Source organism: Nuphar pumila, chromosome 5 (genome assembly GCF_984573655.1).
Source record: "Nuphar pumila chromosome 5, dmNupPumi1.hap1.1, whole genome shotgun sequence".
Classification (NCBI taxonomy): Eukaryota; Viridiplantae; Streptophyta; class Magnoliopsida; order Nymphaeales; family Nymphaeaceae; genus Nuphar; species Nuphar pumila.
The window spans coordinates 1,931,696-1,956,608 of NC_143253.1; the positions used below are offsets into that span (position 1 = coordinate 1,931,696).

Below are 24,913 nucleotides of genomic sequence, written 5' to 3' on the forward strand. Positions count from 1 at the left end.
CGGCTTATGCCTAATTTTAAACACTCATTTCGATCCGACAACATTCTTGTCTGGAGGTCGTGGGACAATTTCCCAAGTTTGACACTCGTGGAGAGCCTTCATTTCTTCATTCATCGCCTCAATCCACTTATTTGACTGAACAACTTGATAGAAACTGATTGGTGAAAGTTTTCCTTTGCACCTGCGTTGAGAAAGAGAAGAGAGAGAGAGGGAGAGAGAGATCGATTACGGTTGTCACGATTTCAGTAATACGAAATCGTGACCTAAACTTGTGTATTTAAGTTTACATTACAGTATGGGTCCGGGTCTGGTGTATCCAGACCCGATAAATGTAAAAAGAGTCACATGGATCTTTACATGGATCGACCCGATCCTTTGCACCTTTTTCACCCCCCCTCAAGTTGATCATGGTTTTGGACCATGAACAACTTCTTTTAAGCATCCAAAAGCGGTCCTTGGTTAACCCTTTGGTAAATAAGTCTGCAACCTGTCTTTCAGTGCTGACAAACTCAGGCTCAATCTCTTTTTCTTCAACCTTTTGTCTCACAAAGTGTTGGTCGATCTCAATGTACTTGGCACGACTGTGATGTACTAGATTGAATGACATGTTGATAGCACTTTGATTGTCACAGAGCAAGGTAGTGTGGGAGATCTTTTCTCCTACTTCAGTTAGAAGATGCCTGATCCATGTGACTTCGGCAGTGGCAGCAGCCATGGATCTATATTCAGCCTCAGTGCTTGATCTAGCGATAGCTTTTTGTTTTCTACTGCTCCAAGAGACTAAATTTCTTCCAATGAAGGCACAATATCCTGATGTAGATCTTCGTTCGTCAGGATCTCCTGCCCAGTCTGCATCACAATATACAGTAATTTCGTACTCGTCTTGGCCATATGACTGTGGTAAATATATCAATCCATCCCCAATAGTCTCTTTCAGATATCTAAGGATCCTCTTGACTGCTTCCATATGTCCAGTACGTGGCGCATGCATAAATTGAGACACTTGATTGACTGAATAAACAATATCAGGTCTAGTGAATGTGAGGTATTGTAACATTCCTATTATGCTACGATACCTGGTGGGGTCATCACACAGATCTCCATCATGAGCGTTAAGTTTTTGATGAAGTACACTCGGAGTTTCCAGAGGTTTGTAGTCTTTCATGCCTGCCTTGCTGAGAACGTCTACGGTGTACTTGTGTTGGGTGAGTGTCAAGCCATGAGCCTGGTTATCAACTTCTACACCAAGAAAATAGCGTAGAACTCCAAGATCTTTCATTTTGAACCTTTGACCTAATAAGTCTTTTATTTCTTGGATGTGGTTCGCAGAGTTTCCTGTGATGATAATATCATCGACATAAATTAATAATAGAGTGGTCACAGGCGGGCTTTTAAAAATAAATAATGAGTGGTCCAGCATGGAACGTGAAAATACATGTTTCTGAATCTCTAGCGAGAAGCTATCAAACCAAGAGCGAGATGCTTGCTTCAGGCCGTAGATGGCTCTTTTTAGCTTGCATACATGGGTTTTACAATTTTGTTCTTGATATCCAGGGGGTTGTTCCATTATACTTCCTCCTTCAAATTCCCATGTAAGAATGCATTTTTTACATCAAGCTGACTCAACTTCCATCCATGTTCAACAGTCGGGGAAATGATGATTCGAATCGTTCCCATTCTTACAACCGGACTAAAGGTCTCATCATAGTTTTGCCCTGCTTCTTGAGTGAATCCTTTTGCTACAAGTCTTGCCTTATATCGTTCAATGGTTCCATTTGGCTTGTACTTGATTTTGTAGACCCATTTGCATCCGACAACATTTTTGTCAGTTGGTCTGGGAACAACTTCCCATGTTCCACATTCATGCAAGGCTTGCATTTCATCATTCATGGCTTCTACCCATTTCATAGAAGCGGTGGCCTGATAATAGATGATGGGCTCTTCGTCCTTATTGATGGCAACAATTGAAGATCCAAGGAGAAGTTGTTATAACTAACCCACCTGTCAATAGGATGGCGTATGCAGTTTGATTTTCTGGCTGCAAGAGTATGAGAAGGCGCAGGATTGGCGACTGAGACATTATCTGAATGGCTTGATGTTGTCGGTCTCTGTCTAGAATAGACAATGCCTTTGTATCTGCCCGGTACTTCCTCTGCATTTTGTGACCCCGACGTCCCAGTGTTCTCAAACACGTCTCCTTATTGCACACAATCTGAGGAACATGCTTCATTGGAGCCAGCAAAAAGTTCTGAGCTCAGCCAAGGATAGTAAATTTCAGTTGGCATATTTGTTGTGTCATCTCCGTGATCAAAATTTTGTTTATCAAAGACAACGTTTCTTGAGGTTCTGATGCGTTTGTTGGTGGGATCATAACACCTATATCCTTTGTAGTCATCTGCATATCCCACAAATCTGCACTTTTGGGCCTTGTCTTGAAACTTGTTTCTCAGGGACTGATCGATATGCATATAGCAGACACATCCAAAAACACACAGATCATAATAACTAGGGTGAGTTCCAAAAAGACAGTGATAAGGAGACTTATTTTCCAGAACAACCATAGGCAGTCTATTTATCACATGTACGACAGAATGGAAAGCTTTTGTCCATAGGTTGATGGGAAGATTGTTGTCATGAAGCATACTCATGGCACTTTCAACGATATGCCTGTATTTTCGTTCAACAATTCCATTTTGTTAAGGGGTGTGAGGACAGGACACCCTTCTTCCTATTCCGTTATTTTGAAGAAAAGAAATAAAATCACGGGATGAGAATTCCCCACCTCCATCACATTGGAAAAATTGAATGAACTCAGAAAATTGATTTTTGACTAGGGAAAGAAAATTTTGAAACAAAAAGAAGACTTCCGACTTTTTTTTTATGAAATATATCCAAGTGTATCGAGAATAGCTATCAACAAATATTAGATAGTATTTGCTTCCAGATCCAAAGGCAATTGGGGCGGGTCCCCAAACATCAGAACAGATTATCTCAAAAGGTTTTGAAGCTCTCTTATTAATGGAATGAAAAGGCAATACATGACTCTTGCAGGAAAGACAACTGAAACATTTATAATTGTTCTCATCCCTATTGAGACTTTCTTTTGGAATGAGATTATTAGATACAAGTTTCTCAATAAAATGACTCCCACAATGTGCTAACCGACTATGCCATAAGAATGGCTTATTACATTCAGAAATGCTAAAAACATTGGCAGAAGAGGATGAACACGACTCTAATGAGGGCTTTAAATTCAGGTGGACAGGGCGAACAGCATGACAAGGAGCTTCTTCAAAGACATACATATTGCCTCGTCTCTTTCCTTCAGCGAATGTTTCCCTCGTGCGTAGGTCCTTGACCTGCACAGAGAAGGGAGTGAATTCAACTGAAGCATTATTATCATTAATAAGTTTGAAAACGGAGACAATATTTTTCTTAATGTCAGGAGCATGAAGAACGTCAAAAAGAGTAAGAGTGGAATATGACATGGGAATGACAGTTTTTCCAACATGAGAAATAGGATGGTGGGATCCATCTCCAGTGACAATCTTACTTTTTCCAAAATAAGGAATGAGATTAGAAATCTTACCTGCATCACCTGTCACATAAGTCGCTGCCCCTGAGTCGACAAACCAAGTGTCTTCATCACTCTGCTTCAACTTCAACTCTGACAAGGCAGATATCAGCAGATCTTTAATCTCTCCACTATTTGAGAACTTTCTTTTGTTTTCTGTCTGTGGACCCTTTCCTTTATTCTCTGGATTATGCCAACAATTCGCCTTGATATGCCCCTTTTTTGTTACAAAGGAAGCAAGTAGGAATGGATCTTGATCCCTGCGCATGAGCTAACGTATTTGGAGTGGGAAGCAGACCACGCCCTCCGTGTCCACTTCGCCCTTGTCCTCCTCGTCCTCGTCCTCTACCATAAGTCACTCCTGTGGCAAAAACTTTCTGAGAATTTGTGTGAATGTGAGATTCCTCAGAGAACCCTTTCAGAGTCATCTCATACTGAATCAATTTTGCTCGCAACTCATCAAAGGTAGGAAGGGTAGGGAGACACAATAGTGAAGTGACAATCATATTGTAGTCGGATCCCAATCCACTCAGAGTCTGTTGTACCCTATGTCACAGGGATTCGGCTAGCAGGGTGCCGCACCCGCGTCGACGCGACTCGACGCGGGTGCGGGTGCGGCACCGGGTGCGATCAACCCGATCATGGGTGCGTTGACCGCACCCAAGATCATTTACGTCCATTTTTTTTTTGGATTTTTTTTTTTTAAAAAAATTATGTTGACAGCTCCTGCCTTTTCAAATCCTTTTTTTCGTAAAGGATTTTCTCTGTTGACAGCTCCTGTCAGCTGCTGACAGCTCCTGCCTTTTCAAATCCTTTTTTTCGTAAAGGATTTTCTCTCTCCCCTTTATATATATATATATATATATATATATATATATATATATATATATATATATATATTTTCTTTTTTTACATTTTTTCCCCTGCCGCACCCCTGCACCCGGGTTTTTTGGAAGTGTCGAATCCCCGCACCCATGTGACATAGGTTGTACCATATCACTGTCACTCACCGCGCATCCTATAATTGCAAGTTCGTCTGTGATAATCTTCATCTTGTTCAGATATTCCATGATGGTCATGGAGTCTTTTCTCAGCATTTGAAATTCCCTCTTGAGAAAAACCATTCGTGCCTGCGAAACTTGTGAATATGTTTGAATCAATTTTTCCCAAAGTTGCAGAGCAGTACAATTATTGGAAATTGCAACAAGGACCTCTTGGGACAAGGTGGAAGTGATATATGCAACCACCGACTAATGTTTCCTTTCCCAGTTGAGGTACTCTACATTCTTGACATACACAATTGAACTTACTCCTTTGTCGTCTTTTTCCTCTCTCGTAACAAATTCGAGTGGAGCGGGAGTGATTCCATCAAGGTGACCTAAGAGACCTTGACTCCTTATAAAAGGTATGATTTGTCTCTTCCAAATCAAGAAGTTTGAGGTAGTTAATTTTTCAGAAACGAGTTGAGTGAGAAAACTTGAAGAAAGATTGGATGAAGAGGAATGAAAATCCATGAAGAAAAGAGTTTTAACAAGAAAAAGGAACCCCTTTTTGTGTTACCAGAGTATCCAAAGAGTGCTCAGTCTGCAGCCAGAGAGGTTTGCTGATCGTCTTTAAAATGGCGACCAGAGGCTGTCAGAAGAAGAACTGAGTTTTCTCTTCTACCTTTTGTAAGGTCGGATATTTAAGCAATGAAAAAAAGTCAGACTGTATTTTCAATGTGGAAGCAATGAGAAAGGGGAAAAAAATTTCAGACTGTATGTTCAATGTGGATCCCACTTGTAATAGTCAAAAGAAATATGATACGAGAGAAGTCAAAAGAGATTTGATGTCAAGAACAAAAAGGGAGCAAAAGGAATGAGAGTCGAATAAAAAGGGGATGTCACACAGCAAGTTGGACATCAAAAGGATTTAGAATCCCAGATTTGATGTCGCAGGTCTGCCCGAAATGCACGATCAGACCTGGATATCCAGCCCAGTAGAAGAAGGGATACGCAAAAAATTTGAATGGGTATTTCACGTGGAACAGGACATTCACGTGAAACGGCCTTTTCCCTTTCTTTGATGTACAGGGGTATCGTGAACCAGGATTCACGTGAGCTCTTCGTGAACAGCTTAGGGATTCACGTGAGGCATGAATCCACTAAAAAGAAAGGAAAAGACTGGAAAAAAAAAACAAAAAAGGGAGAAAATGGGAGATGGAGATTGGGAATGGAGGTAGAGAAAAGAAATCTGAAGGGGAAAAGAAGATGGGAGATGAACGAATCCTCAAACCTTTGATCTGTCGCACCTTTGGAGTCCTCTTCAACCCCTAGATGGATCTACGCTCTGATACCATGAAAGTTTTCCTCTGCACCTGCGTTGAGAAAGAGAAGAGAGAGAGAGAGAGAGAGAGATTACGACTGTCACGATTTCAGTAATACGAAATCGTGACCTAAACTTGTGTATTTAAGTTTACATTACAGTGTGGGTCCGGGTCTGGTGTATCCAGACCCGATAAATGTAAAAAGAGTTACATGGATCTTTACATGGATCGACCCGATCCTTTGCACCTTTTTCAATTGGTTCATCTTGTTTGTCAATTTTGGATAAAAAGAGCTGGAAATCCATGGTGAAGTTTTCATAACTGACCCACCTTTCAATAGGATGTTGAATCCTTTCCGATCTCCTTAAGAGCACCTGTTCTGTGGAAGATGGACATGGATCAGGTGTGACACTTGACTGTTCCTCATTAGAAAGAGTTGGTTCCCTTCCTCTTCTTGTATAGATGTTCCCTTTGTATCTGCCCACATCTGAGAATGGGACGGCACTATAAATATCATTCTGATCTGTTGAGTTGTTTGTTGGAGATGGAGACTAATGTATACAGGCAGAAGAATGATCCCCGTCCATGTTAGAGAAAAGCTTTGCACTTAACCAAGGATGATAAACAGACACATTAGGGCTTGGCTGCACAGTAGTACTAGTATCAACACTATTCCCAAAGTTGCCTTCATCGAAAACAACATTTATAGATATTCTGACGCGCCTCTCTACAAGATCATAGCACTTGTAGCCTTTATAATCATCTGCATAGCCTACAAACCTGCACTTAGATGCTTTGTCCTAAAATTTATTTCGCAAGGTCTTGTCAATGTGCACATAGCATATAGATCCAAAAGCTCACAGTTCATCATAATTGGGATGCACACCAAACAGAGTAAAATAAGGAGATACATTATCCAAAATAGGCATGGGTAGCCCATTTATGACATAAATGGCTGAATGAAAAGCTTCAGTCCAGAGACTGATGGGAACCCCACTATCATATATCATACTCATCGTACTTTCAACAATATGTCGGTCTTTTTGTTCAGCAATACCGTTTTGCTGAGGAGTATGTGGACAAGACACTCTACGATCAATCCCATTATCTTGGAGAAAATCAACAAATTTTCTAGAGGAGTACTCCCCTCCTCTATCACATTGGAAATGCACAATATTAGAAGAAAATTGATTCTTAACGAAAGCATGAAAGCGACAAAAAATATCAAAGACTTCTGACTTATGTTTCATGAAAAATATCTAAGTGTATCAAGAAAAACTATCAATAAAACAAGCATAATATCGACTACTAGAAAGAGAAGATTCAGGAGCAGGTCCCCAAACATCAGAACAAATAACCTCAAAAGGTCTGGAAGCTCTTTTATTCATCAATACAAAAAGAAGAACATGACTTTTGCAAAGTCGACAACTTGATCATATTCCATTGTCTGACTCAGAACTCAAACTAAACTCAGGAATGAGATTATTTAACACAAGCCTTTCAATAAAGGCACGATTACAATGACCAAGACGTGAATGCCAGACGTTTGGCTTATTACATTTAGCTAGACTGAGAACACACTTTGTGGATGGTGACTGGGCAGACTTAAGCTCCGACTTCAAGACACGAGAACCACGAATAGAAGGATCTTCTTGAAAGACATACATGTCCCCTTGTAGTTTTCCTTTAGCGCAGATTATTATTGGAATCTGATTTGGTGCGTCAAAGACTCAAAACAAAAGATAAAGGAAGTTGTTAATGCTCTGTTATCCTTGTTGAGAATAGGTGGTTTTTAGGTTAAGTTGTTCTTTATTAGAGGTTTTCTGAAATACTTTTTTCATAAGGTCTTAGATGTAATTTCTTTGTTTTGCCTCTCTCTATTTAATATAGAGAGAAGCCCTAATGATGAATTAAGTTTTTCTGTTTTCATGTTCAGCCGTCTCTCTCTCTCTCTCTCTCAGGGTCGATTCATCTTCTACATGGTATCAAAGCCTCAGCCGATCGTGGGAACGTGATCGACTGTGACGTGGGAGCGTGATCGAGATATCGACTGTGACGTGGGAGCGTGATCGTGCTCTACCAGAACTCAGTCGATTCATGGAGGCTCTCATGATCGTGATCAAACTTCGATCACGCTGAGTAATGTTCTAATCAGGTCAGCACTTTAAATATTTTTTTTGGGCATTCTGCTGGTCGTGGATGCCTGCTGTGGGTGTCGTATCATCTGCTGGCCGTGGATGCCTGCTGTGGGTGTCGTATCTCCTCGTGCTCGTCGTGGATGCCTGCTGGGGGTGTTGTATCTCCTCGTCTTTCTTTTTTATTTTCTCTCCTCGTGACTACCTACGCTGTTGGGAGTTTGCTGCGACCTGGTGGTGCCGAGTCTTGTTGCTGCTATGACGAGTTGTGTTTTGGTTCATAAGTTGTCGAAGGATATTCCTGATGGGTGGAAATAACATAATTTTTTTTCTGTTGTCGTGAGTGCTGAATTCTCGTCGAGGTGTGTTCCTGTTGTTTGGGAGCAACAGAATTTTTTTTTGTCTGGCCGTAAGTGTTGAGTTCTTGCAGAAGCTGATTTTGTGTGATATTTACTGGATGTCATGTCGTATATGTTGGAGAACAGCAGGTTTAGTTAACATTGTGTCTTGCGACTGCATTCTATCATGTGTGGTGATGTGTTTGGGTGCAGCAAGGATCGGGATTTTTGTGGTAACTACAACAACTGAAATTATATTTTTTTTAACTCCCTGTTGTGTCGAGTGTTGGTTTTAAGGAAGCACGGAAGCTGAAGTTACTCTTCTGTCATGGAAAATAGCAGATGTAATTTCCTGCTGGATTGAACTTTATTTTGTGGAACAGCAGGAGTGGTTTCCTGCTGAGTTGAAGAATTTTTTTTTTCCTTGAACACTTGTTGTTCAAGTGAGTTTTTTTTTTGGTATGGCTGAAACGTCGAAAGGTGATTCCAAAATGGAACATATTGGGGAGTATAAGGCGTTTGCCAACCCCTTCTCGTATGGCTCTTCTGTTAGGTTGAATGAAACCAACTATGCCAGGTGGTCCAGAACTTTTATGATGTCGGTATCTGGACATCGTCGAAAACATATTTTGTTGGAAGGCGAACCCACTGAGAAATTGGGAAAATATGTTACTTGGGATGAAGATAATGACATAGTTATGTCATGGATCATGAACAGTGTCGAACCCCATATTGCAGATGGATTGATCTACTATAATACAGCCAAACTAATGTGGGACAATCTTCGTGATACATACTCACAAGAAACGAATGTGAGTCGTGTCCTACAAGTCGAACAAGAAATATATAACTTGCAACAGGGAGATCAGACCTTGGCCCAGTACTATGCCTCTGTCAAAGCTGCGTTTGAAAGACTTAATGCTCACCGGCCTCTGTGTTGCTCGAAGCAAAAGGATCATCAAGAACAAACCATGGTTGCTCGTTTTCTTACAGGTCTCTCTTCAGATTTTTCTGTTGTAAAAGTTCAAATGTTGACTGGTTCAGATGTTCCCACTCTTGCTGACGCTTACAATCGTCTGAGTAGACTTGCGATATCTCTGCCACAATCTCAGCCTGTGACTCAGACATCTGCTTTTGTTGCCCCATCTAGTTATGGCCGTGGAAATATTCAGAATATCAGAGGACGAGGACGTGGACGTGGTATGGGAGGCAGAGGAAAGCTTCAATGTACATTCTGTGGAAAATCTGGACATTTAGAAGATCGTTGTTGGGATAAGCATGGTCGACCAATCTCTTCTGCATCAAAGTCATATAATCCTAAAGCTCATGTTACTACTATTGAGGCAACTAATGCACAAGAGAATATCACTGCAAATGAAAGTAGTATCACCCTTAGTCGTGCGGAATATGATGAGTTGATTGCTCTCCGACCTTTGAGTTCCAGTTCTCCTGTAGCTGGTATTGCCTATTCAACCGGGAATCATCTCCATCTGAATGATAGTAAGTGGGTTATTGACTCTGGTGCATCCAGACATTTGTGTGGAAATTCTCGTATTTTTTCAGATCTAAAGGTCATTAAGGCTCAACTTGGAGTCTCATTAGCCGATGGGAGCTCCTCCCCGGTTGTTGGTCAGGGAAATATTTCTATATCCTCCTCATTACAGTTGAAAAATGCTCTTCATGCTCCAAACTTTCCTCAAAGTTTACTTTCTGTTAGTTGCCTTATAAAAGAACAAAATTGTAGAGTAATATTTGATCCAATGGGTTGTCATTTTCAGGATTTGCTGACGGGGAAGAAAATTGGTGGAGGCTATGAAGAAAATGGAATTTACTACCTACATCATCCAATGGGTTCTGTTCATGCTGCAGTGGACCATTCATTCAGCCCTGTTCAGTGGCATCGTCGTCTTGGTCATCCTTCATTGTCAAAGCTTCGGTCGGTCTTTCCTCAGATTTCTTCCACCACATCATTTCAGTGTGAAGCATGTCAGTTAGGCAAGCATCATCAAAGTTCGTTCCCTTTGAGTCAGAGTCAGTCTAGTTATAAAGTTTTTGAACTTCTTCATGCAGATGTATGGGGTCCTAGTAAGATTCCTACTAGGACTCAGTGTCGGTATTATCTTGTTATTGTTGATGATTTCTCTAAGTTATCATGGGTATTTTTAATAAAAGAACGATCTGAAGTTTCAAGTCTTATCAAATCCCTAATTCTTGAAATAAAAAACTCAGTTTGAATCTATTGTCAAGATTGTTCGCACTGATAATGCTCTTGAGTTTAAATCAAAAGATTTGTTACAATTTTACCAAGATCATGGCATCCAACCCCAAACTTCCTGTGCCTATTTATCTCAACAAAATGGGGTGGCTGAGCGAAAACATCGACACCTCCTTGATGTTGCAAGGACCATTATGATTCAATCCAATGTTCCTGCGTCATACTGGGATGATGCGATTACCACTGCTTGCTATCTGATCAACTGCATGCCTTCGTCTTCTGTGAGTGATCAAATTCCATTACATATCCTAAAATCTAATGCCCCACTTTTTTCTTTCTCACCAAAAATATTTGGATGTGTCTGTTTTGTTCATAAACTTGGCCCTAACCGTGATAAATTAGCAGCTCAAGCTACAAAATGCATATTTATTGGTTATCCGAAAAATCAGAAGGGCTATCGATGTTATGATCCTATTTCTCGCCGAGAGTATGTCAGTGCGGACGTATCTTTCCTGGAATCCTCTCCATATTACTCTAGTTCCGGTTCTCCGCTGCAGGTTGATCCAGCTGAGTCTTTTCCATTACCTATACCTCCTTTTCCTTTGGAATCTGTGCCCTCCTTACCGAACCAAACTTCATCCTCTTCTAGATTTAATAATCCTCCATTGGTATATGTGCGTAGAGCTCCACTTCCGCAAGAGCCTTCATCTTCTTCTTCTCCTGAGGTAAGTTCTACTGACAATAGTGTTCTTCAGGATGATGATAACAGGCCTATTGCTCTACGAAAAGGGACAAGACAATGCACCTTATATCCCATAGCTCATTTTGTCTCCCATGCCAGAATTGGACATAAGATGAAGTCTTTTATTTCAGCCTTGTCTGCTGAAACCATTCCTCTGAACTATCAGCAGGAAACACTTGATAATCGCTGGAAGATGGCTATGCAAGAAGAAATGACAGCTTTGGTATCTCAGCATACCTGGGATCTAGTTGATTCCCCAGCAGATGCTGAAATTGTTGGTTGTAAATGGGTATATACAATAAAGTACAAATCTGATGGTTCTATTGAAAGGTACAAGGCCAGATTAGTCGCGAAAGGATATACCCAGACATATGGAATTGACTTCTTTGAAACGTTTTCTCCTGTTGCACGGATGGGTACCATCCGTCTTGTTCTCTCAATAGCTGTTCAGCATGGCTGGAACTTGTGTCAATTAGATGTGAAAAATGCATTTTTTTATGGGGATCTCTCTGAGACCGTTTACATGCAACAACCTCCAGGTTTTGAGGTTGAGGGGGAGTGTCATAAGGTGTGCAAATTGAGAAAGGCGATTTATGGCTTGAAACAAAGTCCTCGTGCATGGTTTCAAAAGTTGTTTGAAGTGATGTCAAGCTTTGGTTTTAACAGATCAGCAGCAGATCATACTCTTTTTATAAAGAAAACTAGCTCTGACATAGTTGTTATGGTAGTATATGTGGATGACATCATTCTTACAAGAGATGATGTGAAAGCTATTGAAGCCACAAAAGCTCATCTTCACAAACACTTTGTTACAAAAGACCTTGGTTCACTCAGGTATTTTCTGGGTATAGAAGTTGCTAGAAGCCGTGAAGGGATGGTTCTGTCTCAACGGAAGTATGTTCTTGACTTATTAAAGGAAACAGGCATGTTGGAAGCTAAACCAGCAAATATTCCCATGGACCATAAAGTTCAGTTGGTTGAAGAAGGGTCAAAACCTGTTGATAGCAAACGCTATCGCTCACTAGTAGGGAAGTTACTATATGTAACTGTGACCAGACCAGATATTGCTTTAGCAGTAAGCAAAGTTAGCCAGTTCATGGACAAACCAACTGAGGTACACTGGAATGCAGCCATAATGATTCTCAGATATCTAAAGTCCTCTCCTGGAAAGGGGTTACTGTTCAAGAAAGGTGGAACTCTGGAGATAGTAGCTTATTCTGATGCTGACTATGCTGGATCTGTAGTAGATAGAAAGTCTACTGAAATGAAATGGGGATCTTCGAAACACTTGCTCTTGTTAGTAAAGCACAACCCTTAAAAAGGGTATAACTGGAAACAAAATAAAAATAAAAATGTATTCTTTATTGATATGAAAAACCAATTGCTTAAGAAGCATTGGGGTGAAATACAAGAGGGGTTGCACCCCTTTATATACACAGCTGAAAGAGGACTCAATAGAGCTGTTGGGCACAGTCCAACAGCTCTATTTAGAGCTGTTGGAATGTGTGAGTCCAACAGCTCTATTAAGAGCTGTTGGACTGTGTCAGTCCAACAGCTCTATTGCTAGTCAAGTCTGGACAGGACTTGACTAGCAACAGTCATTCTAGTTCAAACTGAACTAGATGACATAAAGACAAAAAAATAAAAATAAAGGAAAAAAAATACAGAAAAGAAAGAAATTAAAAATGTATTTATATATATATATAATAATATAATATTATTATATATACATATATGTACAGTTTTACATTTTAACACTCCCCCTCAAACTTACGGTACAATGAGCGAAAGTTTGTCTAAGAGAAAGTGAAATCGGGGAGCAGCGAGAGGCTTTGTAAAGAAGTCTGCTAACTGATATTCTGAAGTGACATATGGCAGATCAATTATCCCGTGTAGATATTCCTCTCTGACGTAGTGACAATCCATTTCGATGTGTTTGGTGCGTTCGTGGAATGTTCTGTTACTGGCAATGTAGATCGCACTTTTGTTGTCACAACACATTTGTGAAGCCTTTGTTGCTTCAACTCCCATGTCAGCAAGCAGTCGTCGGAGCCAAACTACTTCCATGGTCGTGGTTGCCATGGCTCTGTATTCAGCTTCGGTGGATGAGAGAGATACCTTCTGCTGCTTTTTACACCTCCACGAGATTAATGATTCCCCTAAAAAGACACAAAAGCCAGTGGTTGAGTGTCTGTTATTGGGATCACCTCCCCAATCAGCATCAGTATATGCAATTAAATCAAGAGAAGAGGAGGAAGATAAGAAAAGTCCTCGTGAAAGAGAGGACTTGATGTATCTGATAATACGCATGACTGCTCCCATATGAACAGAAGTAGGAGCATGTTGAAATTGACTTGCTGTATGAACAGCATGTGCTATATCTGGTCTGGTAATGGATAGATAGGAAAGTGCCCCGACAAGCTGTCTGTAAGGAGTAGGGTCTGCAAGAAGTTCTCCATCATCAATCTTCATTTTAACATTAACAACTTCTGGAGTGTCAACTTTCTTATCATCAGTAATACCAGAACTGAAAACAATATCAAAAGCAAATTTAGTCTGAGATAATAAATATCCTCTAGGAGAATAAGCAACTTCAATGCCTAAAAAATATCTCAACAAGCCCAAATCAGTCATTTCAAAATGAGATTTAAGAAGTGTTTTGATTGTTTCAACTCCCTGTTTATCGCTTTCGGTGATGATCATATCATCCACATAGAGAAGAAGCACAATGATCCCTGCATCAGAATTCTTAATAAACAAAGCAGTGTCATTTAAACAGAATTGAAAACCAATATCAATCATAACACGACTAAACCTATCATATCAAGCTTTTGGTGCTTGTTTAAGTCCATAAAGAGTTTTTTCTAAGCGAAGGACTTTACCCTTAAGAATACTTAGACCAGGAGGGGGTTCCATATATACTTCAACTAGCTTTCCATTTAAAAAAACATTTTTGACATCCATTTGAAAAATAGACCATTTTTCGATAGAAGCTAAGGCAATTAAGGTTCGGACAGTAGTCATACGAGCCACCGGAGCAAAGGTTTCTTCATAATCAATCCCATATTCTTGAGCATAACCTTTGGCTACTAAACGGGCTTTATATCTTTCAAGAGTACCATCACTCTTGGTTTTAATTTTATAAACCCATCGACATCCTATAGTTTTCTTCCCTGGAGAAGATCTTGAATATTCCATGTAGAAGCCTTTTCAAGTGCATCTAATTCAGCTTTCATGGCTTCTATCCATTTGATATCATTTTTTGCTTGAAAATATGTGGATGGTTCTTCATATGAGTGAATTAATGCAATAACTGTCCTATATGTGGGTGAGAAAGACTCGTATAATACAAACTTTCCTAGAGGCCTCGAGATTCGGGTTGATTGTCTAGTTGGAATGTTAGAATATTTCTCAAGTGCACATGGAGGATTAGACTCTTGTCGCCTGGAATATTGAATACTAGTATCTCTATGAACTTCTTCATTTTCAACATTAAGATCAATAATTCTTTGATCATCATCAAAGTTACAGTCAAGGTCATATTCATCAGATGTTGATGTTAGATCTAGCAAAAAGAAGTACTCAGTGACGTCTTTTAATTTTCTAAAATCAAAGAAGCTCTCCTTTTCAAGAAATGAAACATTTCTAGACACATATAGTTTATTATTTTTGAAGTCAAAACATCTATAACCTTTCTGGTTTTCAGCATATCCTAAAAAGGCACAGGGAATCGCACGAGGGGAAAGTTTATCATTTTTGTCAGTAAATATGAAACATTTGCACCCAAATATTCTTACTCTAGAGTAGTCTGGAGAAATGTTCATTAGTTTTTCAATGGGAGTGATATTTTGTAACGAAGAAGATGGCATCCTATTAATGAGATAGGTGGCAGTTAAGGCAGCTTCTGCCCAAAAGTCTTTAGGGACTTGATTTGCTATTAATAAAGTTCTAGTGGTTTCTATAATATGGCGATGTTTTCGTTCTGCCAGTCCATTTTGTTGAGGTGTATAAGGACAAGATCTTTGATGTGTGATGCCATGCAATTTAAGATAATTTTGAAAATCTGTGGATAAAAACTCTCCCCCTGAATCTGTGCGAAAAATAGTAATATCATTTTGAAATTTGTTTTTAACCATATTATGAAAAGTTTGAAAGTATGAAAATACTTCAGACTTATGTTTGAGAAAGTACATCCACGTATGTCGGGAGAAATCATCGACAAAAATAACATAGTAAACAAATCCTCCTTTAGAAATTACTGGTGCAGGACCCCAAACATCCGAGTGTATTAATTCAAGTGGTCTTGAAGAGAAAAAGGTTCTGTTCTGAAATGGTAATCTTTTCATTTTGCCGAGAATACAATCTTTACAATCAAATGATTCAGAGTTACAAAATTTTCCTAGATTTGGAAAATGTTGGATTTTGGCTATATGTGGGTGACCAAGTCTCTTATGCCACAGTTCCAACTCTATTTTTTGAATATTATAACAAAAAGCTTTTTTCGGCATTTCCAAAAAATCCATGTAATAGAGTCCTCCTTCTCTATGGCCTTCCCCAATCAGCTTGCCTGACTGGCGATCCTGTACCCAACAACCATGAGAAGAAAAAGAAATATTACACCCATAATCAGAAATTTGAGATACAGATAAAAGATTTAAATTTAATTTGGGAACATGTCTAATTTCTGGAATAAAAAAATTTTTTGTTTTATAAATTTTTTCAAAATTTCCTATTCCTTCTATTTCAAGAGAAGTCCCATCAGCAGTAAAGACCTTTGACACACTTGTTTTATTTTTAACACATTTGGATAGACTTTGATTATTTGGGGTCATATGAAAAGATGCACCAGAGTCAAGAAGCCAAGAAATTTTACCTAAATCAGAAAAAGATGAGTCTGCTGCGCCGGTTGAAGCTTCAGATGAGGAAGAGGCACCTTTGATGAGAGGCTGAAGAATCTCCATTAGTTGGGCCAGGGAAACTGGTGCATCCTGATCTTTAGGCTCCGATCCAGCAATTGCAGCTCTTTTTTTTTCTCAGCTCCTTAAGTTTGGGACATTGTGGCCTGTAGTGTCCCGGTTCATGACAGTGATGACAAATAACTTTCTTCTTATCATAGTCACCATTTTGTCGGTTAAAGTGAGGAGGCCTATATGATCGAACATGATTCCCTGGTCTAGACACGGCTAAAACGGAATCATCTTCAATTTTTAAAGAACCTTTCCGGAGACGATTTTCTTCCATTGTTAACTCTTCAATAGTTTAAACAATAGAAGGAATTTTTCCCCGGTGAAGTAGGGTCGATTTAGTGGTTTCAAATTCCGGCCTTAATCTAGTGATAAACTGGTAAAAATGTTCAGCATCGAGTTGTTTCTGACGAAGCTCGATGTCTTAGGCACAGTGCCACTTTGGTTCTAAAAGGGAAAGTTCTTCCCAAAGTTTGGACAACCCATTGTAATATTCACGAATAGTTTTGTCTCCTTGTGTCATCATTCGAACTTTTTCTTGGAGGTTGCACACGTGTGCAATATCTTTAAGGGAATACATATTCTTAAGGTATTCCCATGCCTTATCGGCATGATCAAATTTGGCAAGACTTGAGCATTTTTTAATGTCAACGCTATTGATAAGCCATGACATAATCTTCGCATGAGATATTCTCCATTCTTTCCATTTCTTCTCGTATGAGGCAATAGCCTTGATTTTCTCTTCTTCCGATAGAGGGACCTCTTTATCTCCCTCCTTTTTAGTAAGAGATAGCTTAGGTTCCGAATCGGAACCATCCACAATCCCCCATAAGCCTTTTCCCCATATATGGTGCTTCATGATTGAAGCTCATGTTACATAGTTCGTATCGCTTAGTTTCATAGGCATGATGGTGACTTTATCATTGTCATCCATCGATTACAAGGAGAGAAAGAATAGGGATAGAAGAGAAACAAGAAGGAAAATGAGAAAGAAAGAAAAAAAAACAATACAACAAGATGTGAAATCTTCTCCAATGAAGTGATAAAACACTTCTCTTCAAGTGGCGAACACTTTTGCAAATGGGCACGGAAACCGATGCAGCTTTTCCTCAAGATTTAGTACTTCCGCGGCTCTGATACCATGAAATGAAATGGGGATCTTCGAAACACGTGCTTTGATTAACAAGAGCAAGTGTCAAGAATGACAGTAAAGCACAACCCTTAAAAAGGGTATAACTGGAAACAAAATAAAAATAAAAATGTATTCTTTATTGATATGAAAAACCAATTGCTTAAGAAGCATTGGGGTGAAATACAAGAGGGGCTGCACCCCTTTATATACACAGCTGAAAGAGGACTCAATAGAGCTGTTGGGCACAGTCCAACAGCTCTATTTAGAGCTGTTGGAATGTGTCAGTCCAACAGCTCTATTAAGAGCTGTTGGACTGTGTCAGTCCAACAGCTCTATTGCTAGTGGACAGGACTTGACTAGCAACAGTCATTCTAGTTCAAACTGAACTAGATGACATAAAGACAAAAAAATAAAAATAAAGGAAAAAAAATACAGAAAAGAAAGAAATTAAAAATGTATTTATATATATATATAATAATATAATATTATTATATATACATATATGTACAGTTTTACATTTTAACATCTACCACAGGATTCTGTGTGTTTCTGGGAGACAACTTGATTTCATGGAGAAGTAAGAAACAAAATGTGGTTTCCAGGTCGAGTGCAGAATCAGAATATCGGGCTATGGCCCAAACAACTGCTGAATTGATATGGGTTCGCACTGTTCTTAATGATCTCCAGGTGAAGGTTTCCTCTCCAATGACCATGATGTGTGATAACAAAGCGGCAACATATATAGCAAACAATCCTGTCTTTCATAAGAGAACAAAGCACATTGAGGTTGATTGTCATTATGTAAGAGATATGATTCAAGCTGGTCATATCACTACAAAATACCTAAAGTCTGAAGACCAAGTTGCAGATATGTTTACAAAGCCTCTTGCTAGGCCTAATTTCTCCAGATGCTGTGACATGCTGAGCATGATAGATATCTATGCTCCAGCTTGAGGGGGAGTGTTGAGAATAGGTGGTTTTTAGGTTAAGTTGTTCTTTATTAGAGGTTTTCTGAAATACTTTTTTCATAAGGTCTTAGATGTAATTTCTTTGTTTTGCCTCTCTCTATTTAATATAGAGAGAAGCCCTAATGATGAATTAAGTTTTTTTGTTTTCATGTTCAGCCGTCTCTCTCTCTCTCTCTCTCTCTCTCTCTCTCTCTCTCTCTCTCTCAGGGTCGGTTCATCTTCTACAATCCTAAATTCCAAAACAGTGATATTAAGAATGATGTTCAACAGGAAAGAGATAGAAAAAAAAAGTTCTCGTGAACAGAGAGAAAGTGCATTGTAATATTCTCTAATACTCATTTCTCCTTGGGTCATGGTTCTCACCTTATTTTGGACATTGCATATGTGTGCAATATCTTTAAGACTATACATGTCTTTAAGATATTTCCATGCATCACTAGTGAAATCAAATTTCGCTAAGCTAGAACATTTGTAGATGTCCACATTATTGATGAGCCATCCAATTATTTTAGAGTGGCCCATCCTCCACTCTTTCCATTTTTTCTCGTAATCGGAAACGGCTTTACCCATTTCCTCTCCTTGAAGAACAACCTCTTTCTCATTCTCATTTTTCGTAAGAATGAGCTTGGGTTCTCTTTTGGTACCGTCCACCAAACCTCATAATCCCTTTTCCCATATTTTGTGTTTAACTATGAATGCCCACATCACATAGTTTGTATCGTTTAGGCGTACGGGAATGGAGACCATTACCTCTCTTTCATTCTCCATTTCCTTACAAGGCTAAGAGAAAGGGTAGAGAATGAAGAAGAAAGAAAAAAAGAGTAAAATGCGAGCACTTATTTGAGAGATGGCACACTTCCCGATGCAACAATCCTTGATTTGTTGTATCCCCTAAGCGTATGATTCTCCTCTTGATATTGTCACGAACTTTCTTCAAAAAACTTGCCTTTGGACCACCAATGCTCTGATACCATGTAATGAAGTGGATTGAATCCGATACACATGCAAGAACACACTTTCAATCAAGTAAAAATACTTGATTGAATCACGAAACCACCCACACAAGGGTCTACAAACTTGTTATTGCATAGAAGCACTCAAGAATGAGTTAGGAATACAAGGCCACAAGAGGCCAATTTATAATACAATGGAGCCAATGGGGTGCAGCTCAATATGGCTGTTGGGGCTGCACTCAATCGTCATAAATATAGTTGTTGGGGCAGCTCCAACAGCTACATGTAGTTGTCCCATCAAATCTGAAAAAGACAAAAATAAATACATGAAATAAAATGCAGAAATGTCAGCCCCTAATGGGCTGACACCTATTACAGAGAAAAGACCGAAATACCCCTAATGGGTATTTCAGTTAACAATAAACACATATATACATATACATGTATATATACATATATACACACATATATGTATATCTTAACAAGCACACGAACGAGATCCTGGGCATAAACAGAATCCAACTAAATCCACCACCTTGACCCTGATGACCCTAGATGAATCTTGAATTGTGACCAAGACAGAGGGTTGAGATATATACAATGATCTCATACCACCTCCAAGAAAACACTCATTAACATCTGCTACAAAAGAACTCAAGTAGCTAAAAGCAAGAGTGGCAGCAACAGCTTGGAAGCAATGAATCCAGAAGCGAAACATAGGAGCAGCCATGAACCAATAAATGTGGAGGTGTCTTTTTACTTAAACACAAATAATTATCAGAAAAGAAACCACTGTTATGGTTTGGACGTCTCATTATGATCACCAAAATATGTCACATTGACTGTGAACTTCTATTAGTGTCCAAAAACTCCATGAATACTCCCCATTACTTCCCCCCCTCCAAAGTTAGTTTCTCATTGACTTTGAGCTTGCAGCAAAGGACGCACACCCCGAGTATTGAACTCACATCCTCTTTAAAGTTGAAAGCTAAAAAAATATGCACTTCATTCACCAAAAGCTAAGAACAGTTGGCGGACATCTTTACTAAAGCTCTTCTTAGAAATCAATTCTAAGAAATTCTTGGCAAGTTGAGCTTGATTAGCATCTTCGCTCCAACTTGAGGGGAGTGTTCAAGATAAGGATCACCAGCCCTATCAGCTAGGGGATTTCTTTTCCAGCTTGGACATTTTTTGCCCATCTTTTTCTTGTGAGGTTCCCTTATTTTTGGGCTGATGATCCTTCCTTTCTTGGATGGGCTGAGGGTCTCTCTCTCTCTCTCTCTCTCTCTCTCTCTCTCTCTCTCTCTCTCTCTCTCTCTCTCTCTCTCTCTCTATCTATCTCTCTCTCTATCTATCTATCTATCTATCTATCTATATATATATATAGAGAGAGAGAGAGAGAGAGAGAAATGTGTTCGTTAAATGAAATGTGCTAAATGAAACATGATAAATGGATTTTTCTGCTCTTTCGATAATTTTTTTGCAATTTCAACATCATAAATGTGTTGGGCATGATCGATTTACAAGGAATCCACACTTGGATCATGTGTTTTGGATGAAAAAAATGATATTTGGAGCCCTCCATGAAGATAAGAATGACAAGACTGGTACCTATGTAACATGGGCACATCTACCAAGCCCCAGTACCAGCACCCACTTCATCTAGGGTTTGAATTCAAGTTGACCAATTTTATACATCTTACAACCCAAATAATTTACACCCACCTGGTCGCCTGAGTGGCAGAGGGCCAGGGGAGAAGGTGTTGACCCCTTCGTCCCAGGTTTGACTCCCACCGGGTGTGTGGGTGCCTTTAACTGGTCGGCTCTGTAAGGGCTTGGGTGCCGGTGACCCCACCCGGGGTGTACCCCGCAAGGGGGTAGGCCCATTAAGTGACCTGGTTCTCGGCAAGGGTTTCTCATCATAAAAAAAATCTTGACATAATTTATAGAAGATTGGCTACGAATTATGATTTTATTGACACTAAAAACAAGAAAATGTTTTATATACCAGGAAAGAGATGGATGAACCTGGTATGTGATTATAATGTACTTGCCAAAGGACACATGAGTAGAAGCAATGAGAGAATTGGAAGGGAGAAACAACCACTTCCAGAAAATCAAAGAAAAAAAGATTGCAAAGTTGACATTATTATACTAGCATATAATAGAAACAATAAAACATAGTAAATTTTGTTGAGAAATTTAAGAGGATTCAGGAAACAAGTGGAAATGAAGCAATATGCTATGGTGAATTGATCGGGAAGCGAGGGGAGTAACAAAAGATTTCAAGAAATAGATCTCACAGTCTGTATGACATATTAAGATATTAATAGACCATTTTATTTGCAATGACAGCATTAAATATACAAGCAACATCCAAGAACAGTATACATATGCAATATTTGAGACGAGGATCGCATCTATGAAAAATAAGCTAACTCTGTAACCTGTATCAAGGTATTAAATTTAATAAAAGAAATTTATGCAAAATTTGATATATATTCTATAAGGTTCATTCAGTTCTTCAATCCCAATAATCGTGATTTCTAAATATGGAGAATAGTGATTTCTAGTAGCAAATTAACTACTTTCTACTTGTTTATGAGGAAGGCTGCACTTCCAAATCGTGCTCCCTAGGAAGACAGTTTCCTCCCACATTCTTTAGGTGCTTTTTATAACATAGGCTTACAAGTGATTCAGTATTTGAAGAGAAAGCCCCATTGACCAAATCAATGTGATGAGGATGGTACGCCTAATGTAAACTATGACTAACTTCAATGAATTCTTGTCACTTTCAACTAGCAAAGAGTCCATGCATCAACTATAGTAACTCTGAATCTACCAAAGGGAACTGTGAGAAACTAGGTCCATCATCCTCCCGACATTCCCAAAATACGTACCATCAGTTAAGAAAAGAAAGATCAAACAAAAATTGGAAAGTTCTTTACAACTTCCAAGTTCTAGCTATATTTTAGTTTGCCGAATGATACCAACAACATGCAGCGGACACTACACCTAGAAGTTCATAGTGCATAAACGGTTTAAGAAAATCATACTAAAAAACTAATTCCTTGTTGCCACACAAGTGCCAAATACAAAGCTGCAAAGAACGGTAAGTCCATAAAAGATTAGCTTAAACAGCGGACTTAGAAAACAGAGCACCACAAATCATCCATGCAACCACAGCTCTTATTCCAAAATACAGATACGAAACATCCAAGAACCACTTGAGCTCTGAACCTTCAAAAGTAATGACCATTAACTAAATAGATAAAAAGATCCTTCCACCAATAACCATCACATAGAGGTAGAAAAGGGAATTGAAACCATACTGTCTTTTGGGCCATGAAACTCGACGTAGAATTCACCAATCCCATCATTGATCATCTCAACTGAATAGTCACTCATCATCCTAAGTAAAAACAGGAAAAATATTAAAGTCAAGCATAATAAACAATAGAAACCCAGAATCGATCTGCACGGCTACAATAGAAAGACAACAGAAAAATGCACAATCTGGACATACTTTCAGGTATAGAAAGCCAAATTAGAAATCTAAATCAACCTCAGATGATAGACCAATCATTCTTTTCTTCCTTCAGCAACCACCCATAAAATATTACAGAAACGACAGGTGTACATAATTTCCACAACCCACTTGTACTATAATACTGATGACAATGATTGTAAGACTTACAATTTCATGACATCCATCTCTCTTCTCTTGCTTGGAGAAGACATTGTTCACTTCTTTGGTCGATACCCAAGTGCCCAACTGATAAAAATCAAAGAAAAAGAGTACATGCACAGAAAAAAAAAAAGCTGATTCATCCACCTGAAAAAGGAAACCCAAGAACGAAATTCAAGAGAACAATAACCCAAAAACGTGCCTCCTGACGAAGAAGAACCATAACCAATAAAAAGAGAGAGGGAATAGGTTTTGTTCCTTTTGTCTGAGATACTGGTTATCGTCAATCGGATCTCCTCAATGCCCAAAGAGAGGGTCGGTGCGTGGAAGAAGCACGTATGCGATTTAGATATAGTTTATGCGTTGATGAGGTACCTGCGCACCAAGAAATTATATTCCGGGGAAAAAAATAAGATGGTGGGAGTTATTGTTGATAATTATTTTTTTTTCAGGAAATGGTCATGAAATCGTTGGATCCTGAAAAATAATAAGATGGTGGGGGTACACCTGTTGTCTCTAGAAAATGCAATGCTCTCTCTCTCTCTCTCAAATGAATGCAATGCTCTCTCTCTTGATATACATGACCAACCTAGGAAATATTAACATAATAGCAGGTGAAATTAACCTCTCTCTCTCTCTCTCTGGGGATGAGTTGTTATTACACAATCGAATGTGCAATTTAAATAGCTGACCCACGAGTTTTGGGTGTATGCATAGCCTTGCCTAGTTGGACTTGGAGAGACATTTGATGCCAACAGAAATATGGTGACTGCTTTAAACAGATTTGTTGACATTACTTATCACCGGTGCAAATAAAAACATGCTTGTGCGGTTACTTGGTGCTGGGGTTTGTACAGTACAGATATAACAAGGGCACGGATGATGTATGGTACCAGACCTCACTCTTGGCATCCTGGGGCATATCATGCCTGCCAGAAGACGCAGCTGGGTACCTTATTAAAATGGCATAAAACGTGAGTCATACACGGTATAGACATCTCTCTCTCTCTCTCTCTCTCTCTCTCTCTCTCTCTCTCTCTCTCTCTCTCTCTCATATGGCAAATTGGTAATTTAGTTAATGTACTGAATGTTTCATGCATGGAGAGTGTACCAAAGTACGTCATTCCATGCCACAAGACCAAAGCAGCAGGGTCCTTGGTAGGCGAGGGGAGCAGACTCAAGGTTTTACACCCATATGGCAGCCATATATAGTTCGCCATGACTTTCTAGTATGGCAGGTCTTCCCATCTGGTGTCACTTTCTCCATACTCTTGCCCAATGTTGTCAGTATCGTTGCAAATTGGCCTGAATCGGCCGATTCATATAGTGTCGCCAGAAAATCAATAAAAATGACTCGATTTGGATTATTTAAATAAAATTGTTATGAAATATTTTTTTAATATTTTCAACATTATTTTAATATTTTTGTGACGTGTGTCAACTGCTGGTTAAAAGTTGGCCGATTCAGATCTATTCATGCACGAAACGGAATTGCCCGATTCACCTGAATCGTTGGCCTACATGGTCGATATGAATTTGACAACATTACCAAAGGGATCAATTGTTGCCATCATTCTGATAGTAAATTGATATTATAATAGGGTAATGCTAATGTGATCTAGAGCCCCTATCGAGATTGTTTTCTTTTGATACGCATCAGTGCGTGCTACAACCCCTGCCTAAAGATACACATGTTAATAATAATACACATTCTCCAAAACAATGGTCCGAACAATTAACAGGATTGATATTGGAAGCGTAAATAGCCAACTTCAGATCATAGTCACAAATAATGCCGATAGTTTGAAAATACCGTGAAGTTTTCAAAAGTTATATCATCAAAGGAAAAATATTTGCTATTAATGAAGGTAAATAACTTATGAGCTAGAAATGATAGGT

At 39.1% G+C, this 24,913-nt stretch overlaps 1 protein-coding gene across 1 annotated transcript in view; it reads right to left on the reverse strand.

Annotated features, from left to right (window-relative positions):
• Positions 1-23,587, reverse strand: part of LOC149836439 (ubiquitin-conjugating enzyme E2-23 kDa-like) — a 35,987-nt gene extending 12,400 nt beyond the window's left edge. Inside the window, exons 1-3 of the mRNA XM_090006990.1 lie at positions 23,217-23,587; positions 23,024-23,101; positions 22,659-22,738 (exon numbers count right to left, since the gene is read on the reverse strand). Of these exons, the coding sequence (XP_089863116.1) occupies positions 22,659-22,738; positions 23,024-23,067 (124 nt within the window). The 5' untranslated portion in view covers positions 23,068-23,101; positions 23,217-23,587. The remainder of the gene's footprint in view (positions 1-22,658; positions 22,739-23,023; positions 23,102-23,216) is intronic.
• Between the last annotated feature and the right edge of the window lie 1,326 nt (positions 23,588-24,913).